Source organism: Branchiostoma belcheri, unplaced genomic scaffold, assembly GCF_001625305.1.
Source record: "Branchiostoma belcheri isolate BF01 breed outbred unplaced genomic scaffold, Haploidv18h27 scaffold62, whole genome shotgun sequence".
Classification (NCBI taxonomy): domain Eukaryota; kingdom Metazoa; phylum Chordata; class Leptocardii; order Amphioxiformes; family Branchiostomatidae; genus Branchiostoma; species Branchiostoma belcheri.
Window position 1 is genome coordinate 1122141 of NW_017804265.1, and position 20874 is coordinate 1143014.

The following is a 20874-nucleotide window of genomic DNA, read 5'->3' on the forward strand; positions in this document are numbered from 1 at the left end:
CTCCTCCTCCCTCCCCCTCCCCTCCTCTCTCTCTCTCTCTCTCTCTCTCTCAGTTTCAAAGGATCAATCTACCTAATACCATGTATTTTTACTACAATAGGCCCAACCAGTCTATGTTTTAGAATGGTAGCTGTATTGTCCTTTCTCAACTCTGGCGGTCTATGATCGTCTATAGCCCACAGGCTCCGCATGACGTCATGGCGCCGAATATAGCTAGCCCAATTCACCATAGAGAGCCCGACCGTCTAGCTACTGTCTTTCTTGCTTTGTCCGCCTGACATTTCGCCATGCTTTGTGTGTCACGAGAAGAAAATTGGTCCCAAAAAGGTCTTTGTCGCACATTGACGTTATACAAGAACCGACGGCAAATTAAGCATGGAGAGAAGATACTGACATATACTATAGTTACGCTTGTTCTATTGTTATGCAACGAACATATCTAAAGGTCGGCAAAGGGCAAAAGAGACAGAACGAACGAAGTCCGTATTTTGTTTTTCTTTTCGTGAAAGCTTTTTTTAAATCTAAGTTTGTGCTGCAATTAGATGTCTCCAGTTCTTAGTTAACTATCTCTTTATACTAATCAGATTTGAGTTAAATTTGAGTCAAACCTGACTGCCAACTACATTACGACCTACTCCCGAACACCAGCCAACCGCCAGCCAACCATGGCCGAACCTATCCGTCCACACCGGAATGTTTTAGTCATTTTGAAACGCTTGGCTTGTGCAGCTGAGCAGTAGCCGACCTATCCGAACACCAGCCGACTACCAACCAACTTGCTCCCGACCTAACCACGTGGTTGGGGTGAGTTCGGTAGTGGTCGGGAGGCCATATTCAGCTATGTGTCACAGGAACTAGTTTTAGATTGATGAACTTTAAGACTGAGGATCGTGGCGCCAGCGGTTCATGCGGCCTGGGTACTTGACTTGTTGACTCCGTGTTGAAGTCTACCGTCGTCTGGTCTAAACCGGCGCCAAAACAACTCCCACCGTTATCTGTAGCTATGCGGTAAATAGATGCTGGGATTTGGTCGTGCTTTGATGTGGTTCAAGTCGAAAAGAGCTTCAGATTCATAGCCTCAGCTATAGCTAGGCCCAGATTTAGCCAGTGGATCAGGGTCTAAATAAGGGAGGCTGTGGTATAATTTCCTTGGGAGCATGTTGGCCCTGGAGCCGAGAAACTGGTCTACGTAGGCCCTAGGAACAGCCCTGTGGTACCCAGACTATAGATTCATGGCATGGGGTGTTCGTAGGACGTCTTGTATGTTCTCATAATAAACAATGACATCGGTAATGGCTAACGGATCTACAAATTTCTGATAAGATGAGCTTTGACTGTAATGTCGGTACCGTAGTCCCCACCAGCCCTAAGTTTCTACCCATATAGCACTCACATATTATAATTATAAGGCATGTATGTCCCGTTCTCGCTTGCCCCATCAATCTAGGTTGGTTTCAGACAGACGCCAGCATTTCAAATACATCCCATCTGTCTAGGATACCAGAGTGGGGCGAACACACGACAGGAATGTGTTGTCAGCAACAAGTTAAGGGGTTGGTTCAACACGTTCCGCTCGTGCGAGGGGCAGAAATGCACACTGGAGTCTGCACGCCAAGTCCAGCTGTGTCAATGGAGGGGGGAGGGGGGCACACGAAAACACGCAAGGTCGTGCAAGGTCACTAAGGTGGAAATCGAACCAAACATTTAATTACTCGTTACTATAACACTCTGGAATAATGTTATGGTTTGAATCTTAGCATACGTTTTTTTGTTATTATCTTAAATTCTTTAAATTCTCAGGGAAATATTTGGCTGTCCGGGCCTCAGTGAACGTGAACATGCATTAGAAAGGTAAATTTTAGCCAGTGTACTGGGAATTCACACTTTTCTCAGAGAAGTGTTTTCGAGTGTCCTCCAGAATGATCGATCTTGCCTAACACCACTTCAGTCAACAGTAGTGACGTGTTTTGCCCAACATCGAGATCGATTGAAAGACAAACTTCACAAAGTCCAAGAGGAGTGTGTGTGCTCTTCTAGAACTCTCCCAACCACAAATATTGTTCTCAAACTTGTCAACACTGTAGCAAAATAGCTAATCTACTCTACTTATGCATTATACGTTTATATGCTTCATTGGCAATTGTAATACCTTTGCAACTCTATATAGATTTGATTCTATACTACAATCTGATGGTATGGCCTAGATTATCAGGCCTCTGTGGCTTCTCCAAAGTCACCTGTCATCAAGTGTACAGGAAGGAAGGAACCAGCCATGGTAAATTTGACCAGTCTTGTCAGCAATTCCGTGACAGTAAACAGACGACTTTTACACACACACAGCACTAAACCACAAGATTATTCTAAAAATCACAAATTTGTCTTCTCGAAGAATGTGCTGACATATCTATGTTGTGCATTGTTGGGATTTTATTTGAAGATATTTCACATTTTTTCTTGGGCTTTACAATAGCTTTCCGGTCTGCTGTGAGTTATTTCACTTCCGATCAAAGAGGTTAAAATCAATTTTTCAACCTACTTGTTCCGATAAGAGAGAGCATCTGCTATTCCCTTATAAAAGGAAGGAAACCGGATGGAAATATTGTGGCTTTTCTAGATAAAACTTGTCGGCAAAACTGATAACTACCACAGAAGTACCAGCAATCTTATCTTATCATGTGTATGATATCCTGTTTGAGGGATTAGGTAATAGATAGATTCAAAATCGCAGACGAAGAAATTCTTTCAGGAGTTGACACAGAAGCCACAAGGGGGCTTTTGCGAAGAAAAACAATTATGTAAATCATATCCTTTAGATGTGGAGAATCATTTCAATTACAAGAATACAAAACAGGAAGAAAGATAAGATCTATGAGGCGGAGAAAGGGAAGGGACGGCTTTGTTCTTCAAAGAAAAAGGATCTCAGGTAACACCAATAGGAAAGGTGCGACCGGATGGGATAATCATAGGTGCTCAACGAACAAAAGAAACAAGAATAGACAGGTATAGATGAAAAGAACAATGCTCTATTGTTGTATTTAAGAAAGGTTCGCGGATAGGTAGCGAAGTTTTACAAACAGGCAAAGTTTTAGAAACCATCCTTGGTACATGTGTATTAAAAATATGCCATATTCATATCTACCTTTATATCTATGTAAAAACAGGCCGCTAGGGAGCCCCAAATCTAATACTTTCGAGGTCTCACAAAGACCTACCTGCATACAAAGTTTCATGACAATCCATCTATAGCTTCTTGAGTTATCGTACTAAAATTACTACATACATACAAAAATACACACACAATACACACATACGCACAAACGCTACCAATACACATAATACTGTGGTGAATTACAATGTAACAACATTGCTAAAATCTTAGTTTGATCCTTATAATTTATTCAGAACATTGCTGTATGTGTGAGTTATATTTCTTACCACTGATATTCAATATGTTAGTACAATGCAAGGTTTCAATGAAGACCACTTTCCGAGCAAGACAATAGAGAATTCCCAGAGCACCGCTGTAGAAAGAAAACAAACACACTAATGGAATGAGGACAGGGAATTTCCAATTCCCTTCTGTGTATCTTTCCCGAGACAGAAGCAGGCACGCGAATCGCACACCACAAACAAACGGTAATCAGGCGAGCACAACTATGCGATAACGAGACAAACGGAAATTAGCCCGCAATTCTAAACATGCCGAATGATAATCTAGTGTGTACGCTACAATAAGAGGTTAGTCTTTATACTTTTGACGTTTTTTTTTTGGCGTTTTGATAGGCTTTCTATCTTTTCAGCTTATATTTAGGTGTATGGGCCTACCCCATAGAAAAGTTGGCAAAATTGTGTCTTTAGTCCTTGGAAGCTAAAATAGGTTTGGTCAAGGTCATTTTATAGAAAATGTTTCTATTGTATACTGTCCTTGGTTTGGTTAACAGGCTAAAATACAAAAAAGAGGTTCCTTGGCCCAACTAAACGCCCCAAAACGGCCAAAGGAGTCCAACCTCTGATTTTAGAATTCGAGATGGGGAAAACGGACGACAAAAGAAATTCAGCTAATTTGTAGACCGACCCCCCTTAGAGCGGTAGGCACCCCAACGAACGGCCGGACAATGCGGGTAAGAGCCCGTGTAATGCCCCGCCGTTAGTACGTGTGTGAGACCGAGAAAATTAGCTTTCTTATGGACTCCACCAGACCTACTGACGCTCGATTACACTTAGAGGGGTGGACCACGACGAATTGTTCCGGGGTGGGAAATTGAAAATTCCAAATTATCCCCGACCTCTTTGACCATTTGGGCATGGGCATTTGTAAATTTGTTCTACTAAAACTTTGCTCAGATCCTTTTAGACCAAATGACCGTAACCCAGTAGTATTCAGATTTCAGTGACTGCTTGCCCAAGTGACTCAGCTATAAGAAGAATAGATGGATAAAACCCACTAAACGTTCCTCCTAAGTCTGTTACGGAGGGTCTTTCTCATCTTTCCTTTGTGACTCGCCGCTCGGACCACAGACAAACCAAACACTTCCCAAATTGTCCTGAGATATTTGGAGCGTTGCCATGACAACTGATTGAGGGAAAACCGTCTTATTTGGGCTGTGAGGGGGGCTTGGTGAGAGAAGTGGCGAGACAAAGTGCAGGATTATGAGACACTCAGGCGGGCCCTTCTGTGTTTACCGTGGAATCTCCTCGTTTGTCTTGCTCTTCTCACGTGCAGGGTCTTGTATTACAGTTTGCACAGTCCATTCTATAGAGGGTCTCTCACAAAATGTCGTCACACAAAACATGTGATACCATCTCTATTTTGTTTAAAAAATCTCAACCAACCGTTGCTATGAAATGTCGCATCGAAAGGATACGTTTTAAGAAAGTTTAAACTTTTCCGATCGTTTACGGTGTGTTTAAACCCTGCCTTTGTTACAGCGTTGAATCAGCTTGAGTGCGTAGCTGAAATACTTGGCCAGAATTTCGTTTGGTTGCCATGCCGACTGATTGAACGAGCCCACATTCCGGCTCTTTTTAATTCCACCTGAGTCAGAATTGTGTCCCACGCGGCACGCACTTGTTCTCTGATTAAAGCTGCTTTTCCCGTTGCCATGGTAACGCAAGAAGGAACAAAAATTGGGCATTGTGGGTAAGGAAGGACCTTACGTCATAGAAAACAATGGCGGACCTTTGAAAGAGGAAACGAAAATGTTGTGTTTAAGGTTAGAAATTTTGCATAACTCACGCAGCGTGAAATTTTGTACCATTGCGTGGTTTGAGATGAATAGAAATCCGCCCACATACACTTCTATTTTAAAAAGCCTTAACAATCTTTGTTCTTTCGGCTCTTCTAAAGCCCATTCAATACAATGCATGAAATCGGCTCTTTCAGTACTCTTAAAATATGTTCCCTTTTGGCACACCCTTAAGTAACATTAACGCGCGCTTAACTATTACATTTTAGCTATCATTACGTAAAGGTACGTAGTGGCACTCATTTCAGCAACCTTTAAGCACAGAAAAGTAAGCTTAAATCGTAATGTTTACGCTACGTATGAGCGCCGTAAAGTGTCCTTATATTGCAATTGTACGTGTGTGCTCATCGCTGTAGCAGTGCTTTAGCCACACTAGAGATTTTCCAGAGTTAGCGGCACATGTCAAGCAGATGTTAATAGTTATCATTTTTGACATCACAGACGAAATTGTTTGAGGGTCCGCGCTCCAGGATTATGATAAGAGGAGGCGGACTTTATCAAACTAGAGCCACGGATTTGAAGATGATCACTTTAATCCCCTTATAGATAAGTGCTGTGTTTGATACAGTAATTGACCTATATTTGGAGTCAAGGTAAAACAAATACACAAATAAACATGCACCATTTTACAGCATTAGATTAAAACAAAGCCAGTAGCCATGTCTGATTAAAACAAATTAAGATGAAGAAAATTAAATACTTAGCACCTTTTTTGCTAGCTGCTATATTGGTGTGTTAGTCTAGAAGGCTATGAAATCGCTTTGCTATAGTGTGGGAGACTATGCGGCATAACTCTTGAAGGCATGATTCGATGTTCATGATTTTTAGTAGGCAGATTACCGTTGGAAAGACCAATGTCAAGTGCAAAATGGGCCTCGTGGGGGGTCCCTACGTTACTGCAGTGGACCTTTTGTGTTTGTCATTTTTCTTGTGAACAGGATAACTCGTTGTAGCTTACAGTATAGAGCAGATGTACAAGGCATCGACCCTATACCGGCACACAAACCAGGATACGGCGGGAAAGCTAGTGGAACTGAGCGGGGGGATTAGCGATAATCTCGGCGGTAAACCTCGCCGTTCCCACCGACTCAGGAGGCTGTAGACACCCGATACTCTAATAGATACTCAAACACTCGCACTTCAGGATAGACTTGACCCGCAAAGGGGCCGATTTTCAGGTTTGTAAAAAAATTAGTGGGGCTCGTGTGGCGTAACGTGTAGCAGAGTGTTTGACTCAGAACCAAGAGGTCCCGGGTTCGATTCCTGCTGTGTCACCAATATTGTGCCTTTTTTTCAGAATCATTCCTCCTTCTTCTTCTTCTCTTCTTCTTCTTCTTAGTTCCTCTAACAACCCCGTAAGGGGTATCGCTGAGGGGGGGGGGTGGAACATTGTACATAAAGTTGCATACAGTTGTCGGAAGGAAATTTTGAAATCAGACAGGTCGTTCGGGCGGTCAGATGCAGGTCGTTTTCTTTCATCACGTTCAACATATATTTGATTCCTTTTGACGTACAAACTAAAGGAAACCACTGTCATTTGCCTTTGTTCTGGCCTTTAATGCGCGTTTTAGATTATAAAGAAAGTGTGACTTCGATTCGTGGTGAAACCATGGAAAATTTGACTACCGTAAGAAGCGAATCATCACGGTGACGAATCACGTGCTAGGTTTACTATTGGCACTACCTCTCCGCCATATTTGTTCTTCAAACTATTCTATAACAATTTCTAGCGGAAATCAGTTTTACTGACATTATAAAGGCGTATTTTTGGTAAATAATCTTTGTTGTTCCCTTAATTCGACTTAAGAAGCGCCGATATTTGTCTTACAAACACTACAAATTTATTTTTGATCCAAAATATTTGATGTCCTTTCAGTCTCGGACACTGACCTCCACACACCTTCGTTTGATGATGTTATTTGATGATGTCAGATTTATTTGATCTGACACGGGCGCAAATTTGTCCAGGGATCGCCAGAAAGCAGAACGGTTATTAAGTCTGCTTTACAAAGTAATTAGAAGATGTTTTTAAACTTACTGAATACGATGCCATGCAACTGAAATGCATTTTGTTTTCACGGTAATGTTATACATTTCCCGTACTATCAGTTTTTTTCAGTGAATAGAATTAATAGAAAGTTAATTGCAAATTCATGCCCGCGAGCGAATTGCAAGAACAAAGAAAATGGTAAAATAATTCTAAACAGTAAAAATTATCATGTTTGAAATAACTTATTCTCAGTGGCCGTCGGTATGCCTAGCCAGGGTGCATTTGTTAGGCTTCCCGGCTGTTAAAGTCTTTAACACATACATTTCACGGCTTTTACACCCGATGGTCCTCCTTAAGTGCTGGGTTTTATCAAGTGAAGAGGATTTTGACGGGAAACCAACATGTTTGGGGTCCCAGCTTGTCTCCAAGTGTAACGCCACTCTCCACAATTCAATAGAAGTTAAAACGTCTTTTCAGGCTGACCCAACAAGTTTCTGACAGCCTTTAGCTCTAAGAGACGGGCGAAATTAACTCTTGACAAGGTTTGACAAAGCCCTCCACGCCTCGCTTCAACTCAGAGTGCTAGGTCCTCGCAACCGAACAGCGAATAAAAATGTGTGTATCATTCCGCCACTCGTAGAAGTGAGTCTACTTGAACAAAATGCACTCAGAGAGTCAGGTTTGCAAGCAAAGGCATCCAATGAAGTTTAAGCTTTAAGGCGTGAAAACTAGGAAATCTGTCTGATATAGACATTTACTGCTATTTCTTAACACTATTGACAGGTGCTTTAAGCATTGACCAGGTATTGAGTCAACCCCGGCCTTTCATTCTCTATGAAAAACATCGTCCTGTTTTATTACGTCAATACCCTTTCACAATCGTCACCAACAACATCCTAGATTTATTTTTCTTGTCTTCCCCGGGACCCATATTACACACCTTCCCTCCATCTACGTACAAGCGTTATGACTCAGTGTTTTCTATCCGCCAACACCGGTAGTATAGAGGCTAAGCCAGGCGTGACATCAGCGGCTACAGACGGCCGGACGCCAAGAGGCCGTCTTTGTTTCTGTTCGATACTGCTGTTGTGGCTTGTTCCAACCCACCTGCATGTCCAGACGTCACAGTTTTGATAGCGCGATGCTTTTAAGTTTGAATAGACGTGAACTTGGGTGGCAGATGGTGAAGAGGGTTTTTCCGCACTTGAAGAGGGTGGATATGGATTATTTATAAGAGTATGTATTAGTCAGAAAGAATGTTAGATGTGGGAGTATACTTAAACGTGATTGTGCGGAATTTAATTTGTTGTTCGCAAGGAAAAAAATGAAAAAAAATACAGGCCCTGGCATCCTTTGATAGCCCCAAATGCTGCAGTGGCGCCCACCATCCAACCACAACCTCTCGTCAACAACATTCGGTTGGAGCAGCCGAACAGTAGCCGACCCGTTCCCGACCAACTCCTAACCATGGTTGGAGGGAGTTCGGCTATGTATTAGCGTTAAGTAGGAAAATGTCCATTACGAAGGTAGAGCACGTTTTCGCGTGCCCAACAACAAGTGAGAACATTTAGGTGAGGTGTAACGTTATGTTGTTGAAAACATCAACAAAGGGTGCTGCATGCTCCGAGAAACCTTAAGGATTGAAAAACACTTCTCCTATTTATCCATCGTGCCCAGAAAGGCTTAACTGCATGGAAACACCACGCCGCTATGACGTACATGCTATATAGCCACCATCGCTGGAACAAAGTCTCCATTCTAGTTCTTTCACAGAAGGTCTGTTTACTGACATTAAAGATTTTCAATTTCCGGCATGATTCGGTCTTGCTGGAGCTAAAATGACAGGAAAAGTCATCACAGCAGGCAAATTTCTCTCAGAGTTGAGACAGATGTTAAGTATCATATCATAGTATACTCTTCCCAAGCCTCTCAAGCCGTTCCCACGAGTTTATAGTCTGATTATGACGTCATGAGCTAGGTTCGTGTCCAAACGATAGATTGGCTTACTCAAGCTAAATTGGCAGAAAAAAACAGCACAGCAGTTAAATGTCTCTCAGCGTTGAGGCAGATGTTAAGTATCATACTTATATTCTCTTCCCAAGCTTCAAAAACCGTTCCCACGAGATTGTCGCCTGATTATGACGTCATGAGCTGGGTTCGTGTTCGAAATTCAGACGATAAAGTGCCTCAGTAACGGTAGACAGCATAAAGACAATATTGTTATGACGGGAACAGGTATCACTCGTGAGAACCTATCAGCTTGGTAATGTCATAGATCGTGTGTTTTTTTATGGTCCGGTCAACCGTGAAATGTCGAGAGGCGTCTGAAATTGGCGGGAAAAATCGGGTGGCGTAGGCCCAGTAGCGCTGACGTCATAGAATGTGTCAATCAGACGCTCGGATTTTCTCCTGTCAAAAAGATACAATCTCTAGAGATTCTGAAGAAGAAAATTGAGGAAGACGTTTCCAAGAAGGTCCTTCTTGAGTCTTAAACCTGATTTAGACAAGTCAGCACTTCTTATCCTTATCAGTTGTTGTTTATACACAAGGATTTGCCACATCACGCACACTTCAGCTAACATAAAGACACTACAAGTTCCGTACTGTCTTCACTCAAGAAATAGAGGATTTTCAACTGTATAAAAGCCTTTCTTCTCGACACTGTAGTCTGTGCGTGTAAGGAGGTTGTTACCGCAATCTTTTAAAGAGATAATGACAGCATATTACGCACGTTGAAGTTTATCTATTCTGTAATTGGTTGAACAGAAAGGATACAAAAGCACAGGGTAACAGAAGCAAAGCCGTTAAATGTGGGTCCAAATAATGGGTGTCTGAATGTACCTGATACTCTCACAAGTTTATTGTAGGTCCAGACAAGTACTGATTACATGTTGGTTGTAGTTAGTGTAATGTCAAGGTAAGGTAATGTTTAACAAGGGTACAATGTGTGTATATTTAGCCAGCTTTATCGATGTAACTACTACCACGAACACAGTAATTATAGACTACAAAGGTACAAAGTTTTACAGGTGTATTTTTAGACTACTTTGTCTGGCGTAACTGTTAACTTATATAACAGAACCCTCGAAACAATAGATGTACACAGCAAAATTAAGAGTCTAAGTACTTGTACTCTTCGCTAGCCTCCACCAGGCGTCGCTCCGCGAAAAAATTGACGCCGCCGCAAAAAAGTCTGCAAAGGAGGCTGGCGTCTTGCGTGAGGAGTACTTCTCACCAGAGATAAACTACAAGATTCTTGTCTGATCCAAACTTGTGTCAAGGAGACGGTCTGTTTACGTCTTATAAGTGTTTTGAAGGGCCTTATTTGTCTTCGTCATTTCGAATACTGAATGGGTCTGCCTCTTATAACGTTCTCATCTTAAATAGGCTCGCGAAACTATCTTCTTGTGATTAACCTTCGGCCTGCTGGTGTAGCGTGTTTTAGGCGTTCTTACCGCTCTTTTTTTCACGTCAGCCCAAGCTTAAGCTTTGAGTGGCAAATGGATACTACCTTGCCAATTTGATACTGTCTTTGCAACCAGCAAAAGATCTGCTTGGAGATTATTTTTTGTCACTAGAACACTGTGGTAGTCACGACAATTTAGGTCATTTTCCTCGCATATCTTTTTGTCTCCTTTGATCTATTCAAGAAGCTTTAAATTTAACCTCCTTGATCTATTTTAGGTTATCCTTGGTCGGTCCTTTGTATCGGGTATGGATGTCATATCTTCACTGTCTCCGACTGTAATTATGTACACACTTATCACTCTGCTATCTGGTATCATCGTTCGGTCCTTGGATGCGGGTATAGATTCCATATTTCTGTTGTCTTCCTGTGTTGGTATACATACAGAGATATCACTACGCCAAGCGTGCCGCCTTTTGTATATAGTTAACGTTCGTTCTTGCAGTGTGTGAGGTTTGAAACAACTCTAACCGTCTTCTCGTCTTGTTCGCACTCACATCTAGGTGTGTGTCTTATGTTTAGACAACAGGTTTACCAATAGAGGATCTGTTTAGGTGAAACTGCAGCCTACTTTTCTATCTAGGCCAAGTTTGCGGAAGTGTTTGGAAGGTTGTCGGTGGATGAATTGAACGTACGGTGTGGTCCATAGGTTTTTGTTCCTCAACAGGTATACCTGCTGCAAAACGGCCAACTGTCGTAAAACGCTACGCCATGGGTATGGATTACTACAGTAAATATTGATGAAATTCTTTATCGATGACAACATTTACTTGTAATTCTGGCTAAGTATCAGCTTTTCTGAACAAAAGAAATTCGTTTTATACATATGAATTTGTTTTTCTTAGTGAAACAGCCACATATTTTCCATCAAATTTTACCACCGTCATATCCTGTAAGGTTATATATGCTTAGTGTGTAGAAATGCATCTTGATCGAAAACATGTGTTAGCTATACACATTTCCGCAGAATTTCCTGCATCGGGATCGGTAACTATTTTTTCCGAGCGATTAGGAAGTTTGCGTGAATCGCGAACTATGTTCACTCTGGCCAACACCTGAATCTTCTGCAAAAATATCCAACTCATTGACACCTTAATATACAAGGATACTGTAACTATATTTTAACCATATAGGTCACAGAAAAACACAGCATATTCGAAAACAAGTTAGATCATAGTTAAGTCAGTTTACCAAACAGTGTGTGATTAACGGCTACGCTGAAAAACACTATCGTTGTTACAAGGCCACCGACGTTCCAAAAACATCACCATCTATAAGGAAAGTCTCAATAACTGCAGAGAAAATAAACATAACGGTGTCAGTGTGCACTGGACAATCGGCAGGTAGGGGTAGGGTTACTGGGCCTTGGGCGCCTCCAGAGTGGACATTTCTGTTGTAATTGTGTTTAGGCACCAAGAGAAGAAAACTAGCGGGAAACAACTAAAGTCTGCAGGGCAGTAGTGTATTGTTTGATCCACGTTCCCACACATACAGGGACGGGGACCACACCGTACGTTTCAGACAAGAAAAATAAGGCCGACAGTTTATTTTGAAGGACAACAGAACAGTGGCTTTTCTTAGTTCCTATTTTTCGCTCTTCGGTGTTCACTATTTCTACAGTTGTTCAAAAGTGTTTCCCGAGTAAAATCATCAAATGTGAACATGGATTTGGGTCAAATATCACCCAAATGACAGTGTACGGGACTGGTAGAAACCATTGAATCATCTTTTGCAAACAGGATTTAGGTTGAAAGGCACTAAAACTGACATCACTTTACTTGTCCTTTAAACACGATGCACTTTTTAAAAGCGCACTTGAAACCTTACAATGATCAGTATCCATATCAATTAAAAGTCTAGCGATGAAATAAAGACCTGAAAATCACGTAGAGAGAACAGCATACACTAGGTCGGTCTTTCATTAATAACTGTAATGGAGAAATATCGGAAGGAAACCATTCATGTAAACAAACTGTGATTAAGTATTAAGCCAAGTAGTTTAGGAAAGTGTACAAAGCTAATTGTGTTTGTCTTTCCTTGGCCGTTGACCGCTTGGGTGATTCAGAATGTCCTTGGCTTTTCACCCAGTCCATCAAACATCGCTCTAATTCACGCTGACGTCCGGATAAAACTATTTAAGCGTTCCAGTTGAGGAGAACCAATTAAGAAGGGAACTCGGGAAGTCGTTGAGTGATTTGAACAAGGCTACTTTGTCTTGATGTAGGTGTACAATGGCTTTGGTGGGTCAGCGACCCTAGACCCTATTCACCCTCATACAGTCATAAGGCTTAGGGAACATTTTGTGTTTCCAGATTGTCTTTTTTCTTTTTTCTTTTTCTTTTTTAGATTTCAGTTATAAATATCCTACAAATAGAGCTCAAATGTAAAACTGAAAAAAGCATCAGACCCAATGTTCAGTTATTGTTTCCAGGGCTATCTCGCCGTTTGCTTGTGGGAAAGGTTGAAATATTTCGCCGATTTGCTGAATAAGAATTCACAAAGCGTACTACGTAGGTGGCATATAGAAGAAACACATCCAAACGTGTTCTCTGAGTCATACGCCTTAGAATGCAGTAGAAGAGGAAGACGAGCGCAGGTGGTAGAAATCACTGAACATTTCGTACCCCACACAGAGGTTTGAAGACGAAAATAGCCAAGAGTCTTCCCTATCTGAGCTTAAGTAAATGAAAGGCGAAGCGAAGCTCCCAAAATAGGACATATTTTTTTTGCAAACATTGCAGAAAGGTTGCGCTTCTATAAACCTGCCTCTGCTCTAAAGGTCCCGGATCATACCTAAAGGTCCCGGATGTGCCGCCATGTTTGACATGTTCGAAGGATGACTAAGGAAGACACATCGGTCGGGTCTGTCTCCAAGTTGTCGTCGTGTAGCTGTTTGCTTTTCTTTAAGTCACGTACGACTTTAAGACACACAAACACAGATGACCTTGGCATTAGTGGTTCTTATCATTTAACAAAACACGGGTGTAAAGTTTTAAAATCTTAATCAACAAGAACGTGCTAATTTAAGAATCTAGAATAGCTTTTAAACAGAATGCCTTCCAAAATCTTGCTTTTAAACAGAAAGAACTTTCTAGAGACGAAAGAAATTATAGATCCTGCTCTTTTAGGTGTAACTTAACACCACTCTTACGTCTTTAAGTAACAAAGCCAAGTTTTCCTCCTACCGGTCTTAGGATTTGACAAGACGCAGCTATGCTAACGGTTAGATTCTTGAGTCGACCTTGGTCATTTACTTTTAAAGGATTTAAGCTGGGAAGATTCCCTGACAAGCTTTTGGCTCAGCAGTGTCGAAACGTCTCACCTGTTGTTTCTTAAATCCTGCTAGTGACAGGAAAAAAGACACCTGCATAAACATGAGAAACACCTGTTCCGTTTGTAATTTTTTACCGCTCATAAAATTTTGAAATACCAACTCGGTAAACAGAAATAAACTAATAAAAAAACAGCCTTACAGAGCAAAATATTGTCGTAGATAAGTCCGTATGATATGGAAATAACGTCTTCTTTATACACTTTATAACAGTGTGCAATATGATAAATTATCTACCCACATGCCAACCGAATTGTTTATTGTTTACCTCACGTTTCCATGGTAACGGCGACTGTTTGTCAAACGGTTCTCGCCACCTGTTATTCCGTAAGACACGGAGGAAATGATGGAGCAATAACACTCACGGGTCGGTCAATATTTGACCAAAGGCTCGCCCTGTAGATGTTACGGACTGAATGGCACAGGTGGACATGGGGGAGGGGGGCTTTGTTCTATCTGACGGACGGGGGAGGGGTGGCCGCCGATTCGAACTCTCGGTCCTCAAGAGTTCGAGAAGTTTCTCGAATGCATATCGTCTGTTACTTCGCAGCTCTTTTTACCCGAAAAGTACCTCTAATACTGCGATAAAAATACTTCATCCCTTTGGAATAGTTTGTGAAAAACAGCCAGTTTTGTTGATACCATTTTGTTCAAAGTTCTAACCTAGAATCTTTCCTGTGTGTTTCCACAGTTGGAGATGAGGTCACAAGATCAGGCACTCATCCAACAGCTCATGAAGTTGCATGTCGGGATACAAGAACTCAAGGCCGAGCAGGACGCATGCGCACTGTACGACGACCTTGACGATGATGATGATGACGAGCTGTTCTACGACAGTGACGTAGACACCGACGATTCGAGTCATTCGGATTCCGAATGTTACCGAAGTTCTTCAAAATACACGAAAATCTCGATCGGGAAGAAGAGTCGGAGGGTCAACCGAAGCTTCTCCGTGTCGTAGAACAGCAATGACACCACGCGACCATAACATGAACTGCAGGGAAAACGGGCTGCATCGAACTACGGTACCTTCGCGAAGGCTCACGAAGACTGCCGAAGAACTACGAAGACTGCCGAAGTCTGAACAATGTGTAGAGTCATAGAAACGAACTCAAGTCGCTGAACGATATGACAACCGCCGAAGATCGCCGAAAGATGTCGAAACTTCACGAACTTGACAATGAACTCTTTGTACGAGGAGAGCCGAAAGACAAGGAACATTTTGCGTATGTGTGGATTTTTATGATCAAGCAATTGTAAAATAATTATTATTTGACAGGTCAATACGACATATTGATGTACAGGGTGGCGTAAGGTAGACGTATTATTTGTACAGCCATTTGTATTGTTATAGAGGGAATCGGACTGCATTGGTTTGCTGTATTCCGGTGAAATATTGCCATCTAGCGGTAATTTAGCGCATTGCACATTTCGACTTGTCCATGGCTTTGGACACATCCCGTCATGCTTCATTCCATTGAATATCACGTTGGCACATGCGCACTACACATGAAGGATTCTGACATGGAAAAATGCAAATTTTCTTGATTAATATACAGTTTGGAAGCTGTATTTGATACAATCCTCAGTGGGCATGGTCATAATTCATATCATCACTGTTTGAAATAGAATTTAGAGCACTGTACTTAAATAGCAGAAAGTGACGAAGGTCAAAATACAACGGCCATAAGACTTAAAAAGGTGATGGAGCCAAAATCAGGGGCTTGGGTAGAGGTATCTTTATCTGCAACTGAAACGGTTTGAATGTTTTTTTAAACTGTTTGGAAAAAATAAGCCATACATGCAAAAAATGACAAGTTTGTTTTACATGAACGCCATTGAAATACATGAAAATTGTCCCTGAAGTGTAGTATCAGTAAATTGTAAAGGGAACCATTACTGCATGGCCAATATGTCTCGCTAGATGGCGCCACTAGTCAGACATACAGTCTACACAACAACGCCGCCTAGCGAACATAAAAGTGGTGGTGCAAATTTATACATCATTTTCTTTGTAGGTTTTAGAAGAAAACGGGCTTTATATCAGTTTGCTTTCATATTTCAATATCTGCAAGAGAAGCTTATGTTCTATATTCTGCTTTTTCACGGTCAAGTGCATCTTATTATTGTACGAAAATGATGTCAATATGGAACTTGGTGTAAGTATTTGTGGTGAGACTTGCGATGTCGGATGTATATAACTGCCTCACTACAGGAAAACAACCCAAACAAACAGCTACCTGTTAAAAATCATGTTCACACTTCTAAAGGATGCCGTGTAGACTTCATGGTCATTCGTTGACAAGAGAGAAAAAATGATGTTACGAAGACATATCTATCAAAATGCGTTGGAACAATCATGATGTAAAACGCACAACCTTAATTCAATACCGTTTTTCCTAATACTATAGTTCGGCATGCGAAAGTTTGAGACATCTTGTCGAATGGCCGAGGGAGTTTGCACTATTACTCTATTTACGTGTGACACAATTTAGACTTTCCTCAAAACAATTTGAACTACAAAATCGCAATTATGTAACAATAAACAAGATATGAATATGAAAATCATTTTCTCAACCTCATGCCTGTAATGTATATGCTGGCGTCAGTCCAATACGAATAAAATATGAAATACATTTGAAATATGTCTGTTATTGTTATTGTCTATAATCAATAGTAATGGATGTAATATCAATGTGTGCAGAAGCACAATTAAGATAGGGCTAGTATCCCCCTTGTACAGTGAATGAATGAATGAATTAATGGATGGATGGATAAATGGATGAATGAATTAATAGATGAAAGAATGAATGAATGAACGAACGAATGAATTAACATTCAGATATAGATAGTACAGAATCATAACACGTTGGCGTAACTGAAATGAAATGCAACCATGATAAATCTTAATATGTAAAAACATTTAACAAGTCATAAATCTACCCAGTGTACACTAGAAGTAAAGATGCTGAATCATGCGGTAGTGACTCACGAAATTACGAGCTAAAAAAATCTACAAAACCATACTTAAGTTGTGCACGAACTATATAAATACTATCTATTACATAAACATTACAAGTGAAAAGAAAACAGTGTAACAATACGACGTATGAAATAGGTTACGGCTTAAGGTACATCATGGGTGTGCCCTGTATGGTTCAAAGCGGCTTTGTTCACTTTCAAAAGGGATAATCAAGAAATAGATCAAAGTATTTGAAGGTTTTGTACGACCTACCTCGGATTTTGCTCTAATGGGTTTACTGTAATTAACTCACGTAGTTCTGATACAGTTCTCAAAGGTAAAGTATTGAACCAACTGGTACATGCCGACTTTTGTAATGTCACGCCTCCGGCCTTTTGCGTGTTTGTAAATGGAAAGGAATGTGAAAGATAGACCGATACCGAACCTCAATTAGCTGTTCACTGACCAATGACAGAATGGTATCTGCAGGTTCGACCAATGAGAGAGTGGCTGCATGTACGTTTTGGAGGTGGGCGGGGCTATGGGATCGACCCCAAACAATAACAGAGGTGACGACAATGATACGTGTGTCAGACTGTAGATAGAAAGTACGTCGACGTGAGGTGTGCAGACGTTACCTGTCATACGTACGTAGTACGTACACGTGTTCTTACGTCAGGTGTGGACGCACACGTACGCACAGGTAAGAAATCAGTTCACATATACATATGTATTAATGCATTTTGCTCTCTAGGGCGTGTATATATATACCTTGTTGATATGATCAGTGACGACTAGACAAACCTTTAAGACTAAAAGCAAAACAACAAAGTATAGACATTTGTGATACAGAACAAACTTTAGCAAGTAGATTTTCTTCATGTAACAGTCCGGTCAAGTACGTCGACGTCGTATGATTGTCTTGCGATCGTCGCACGATCTCAAACTGAGAAAATAGTCGTACGTGCATGTCCTGTCAAATTTATTAAGCTGTCTTGTTACGGAAAAAGCTGGTTTAGATTCTTGTCGGTTAACTGTGATAACTGTACGACAAAGTTACGACAAAGTGCGATGGATACATCTTTACCGTTGCCGTGTAATGTACAAAACCACGTCCACTGCCAAGAATCCATTCTTTATGCACACCTTAAAGCATGCGTAAATGTTCCGTTCATTCACTCTTGTGTGCCTTTACGCAGCTTTAAACGCGTACTTAAAGATGTCGTGCAGTGTACGAACACCAAACACTGCACACTAGTCTGACCACCTACCGCAGCATGATTGACACATGGAAAGCACGACTTCAGGGGTGTTTAGTGTTTCTTTTGTTTTCCTGATTACTACTTTTGCTTTCATCACACGTATCATCCTCAGTAAAGAGATAGATATTATATCATAAAGGTGTATGATAAAACGTTTGATAGCTAGTATTTAAGTGACATGGTTATGCAACCAGCTTTAGTTTTTCCCTGTTAGTTATGCTTGAATATTTTCACAGCTGCTTCGTGACTTATTGTATAGAAGGGCATTCCTTTTGGACAATACAGGCGTCTAGTGTTTCATACAAGTGGGTCACATCGTGAGACAGTTTTCCTATATTGTGTGCATTGGATGTTTTTCACGACTGAATATACTAGTACTTGATGAATCGATTCGTTTTAGAAAATGTGTTGAAAGAAGAAGTTGAATGGATTTTGTCGACGTCTATATATAGCTAGACCTGTATTAAGCCACTGTCACACATTCAGAACCTTCCCCCGAACACCAGCCGACCAAGGAGCAGTCTTACCAGATTTAGGCCACACCTACCTTTCGATTCTAAATGAATCGAATTTTAGTTAAATTTTAGGCACATTTGACTGTCTACTACGTCCCGACCTACTCACAAACATCAGCCGACCATCAGCCAACCAAGGCCGAACCTCCCGTCCACACCATAATGTTTTTAACATTTGGAAACATTTGACTGGCGCAGCCGAACACCAGCCGACCTTGTCCCGACCTACCCCTAACCATAGTTGAAAGATCTCAAGAGCGTCTACTACCAGCTTTCTGGCGATAAAACGTCTTTTGCGGCACCAACTCAGCAACAACTGACGGCCCCTTATCATAAGTATCTGTAAAATTGAACAGTGGTTTGGTAATGTGTTTACCTCTCGGTGTGACATAGTCTACATTCTACTGAAGTTATACCTTTAGGGGTTTTTGTCCTAGTCACATAGCTGGGCCGATTCAACTTACATTATGGTTGGGGCAGAAGGGAAAGAATTTTATTGCTATCCACTTTTCTTTCCCCTTGCTCAAATGATTTCGACACATTAGATAAATTCAAATAGATTTTAAGAGGAGATGCATACAGTGTGCAAATAGGGAAATACATTAAAGTATGTTTGAATCTTTTTTCAGAGACTACATGTTAGACAATAGTCAAACATCTGTTGCTATATATTCTATCTGTATGTAGGATGACTTAATTCATACATAATATTATAATACATGTGTGTATTGTGTATTTAGCTTTGTTCTATCTTGGTTCTATTAGACCATACGAAAGTCAATAAAGAATGTGTGTAAAAAAGTCGGATGTCATCAATAGAATTAAATCAGTGTGGCCTCATATTAGGAGGTTTACTGACAAAGCAGACACATACTTCTCGCACACCCGTAATGCTGTTCCATATTTGATAAACTGATTGATGTAACAGTTCTTGTACGTGTGTTAGGGCGTGTGTCAGTTGACGGTCTGACTAGCCGGCCTAGCCTTGAGACTGACGTAACAAACTTGTTACATTCTGTCTTCAGGGTAAGACTGTGGCATTCTCCCGGCCTGTCGGTGTGCTATCAACTCTCTTCATCCTTCAAGCACAGGTAGGATTGAAATTCTTCTCTTGTGACTATCTAAATAATGTAATATCTACAAATAGACAGTCCGATAGCATGCAAGTGCAATATATTAAAGAATGTTTAATTTCCAAGCAGATATTTTATTGGCTGCAAATTACAGTATCAAATTGGCAAGACCGTATCCATTTGCAAGGCTGTAGCCAGTTCAAAAACAAAGACCGATAAAACATCTATAGTAAGAACGCGTAAAAAATAATCCGAAGCCAAATCCCCTACTTGGAGACTACAGAATTTATTAATTTATTAGAAGTACAGAATTTTTAGATAGCGTTAATGATACTATTAGGTAAAAGCCATGTACTGATATACCCAGTACGTACCTTGTAAATAATTTGCTTTCGTGTATCTATAGTTGTAGAAGACCTCACTAGTGTCACTGTGTTGTTGTTATGTCAATAACTAAGTCTCCCTCTCACAATAGCGCTATACAAACCTTGCCTGCGGCACGACATAGTAGGGATTTAGATCCGAGAATTTACCAGGCGCCACTACATAAATTTCCGTAACTCTATACTGCCTGCCCCTGTCAGGTATGCTGTTAAGTGTCTTAAACAGCGAGTTTCTTTGAATTCAGAACGGAAAGTTGCACGGAAACACTTCAAACGTAGACAGGTATGTGAGGCTCCTTATTAAACTAAGATCTAAAGAAGAGATAAGAAATACCAAGAACGAGTAAATAGCCCGACAACGTCATAGATCAGAAGATGGTTAACACAACGTCGTAACAGGAATACTTCCTTTGTGTGGACAACAAAACACAATTCCTTTCAACAAAAACAAGGTTTGCTTTTTGTTCAGAACTTAACCGAGATATATGCCTTAAAATAAAGCCAAGTAAGTCTGTTATGTAGTCTTTGTAATAGCGGCTACAATTAGAGTAATTTTGCTACGATTAGAGTAATGGGTCTAAACGTAGAATGTTCATTTGAAGGCTGATCTCTCGGTTGCTAATAAAAGTGTATAACTCAGAATGAC

General features: G+C 40.9%; 1 protein-coding gene across 1 annotated transcript in view; it reads left to right on the plus strand.

The window, feature by feature from the left end:
* Positions 1-15824, plus strand: part of LOC109483112 — a 19288-nt gene extending 3464 nt beyond the window's left edge. Inside the window, exon 2 of the mRNA XM_019786104.1 lies at positions 14725-15824. Coding sequence (XP_019641663.1) covers positions 14725-14994 — 270 coding nt within the window. The 3' untranslated portion in view covers positions 14995-15824. The remainder of the gene's footprint in view (positions 1-14724) is intronic.
* Positions 15825-20874: the final 5050 nt, after the last annotated feature.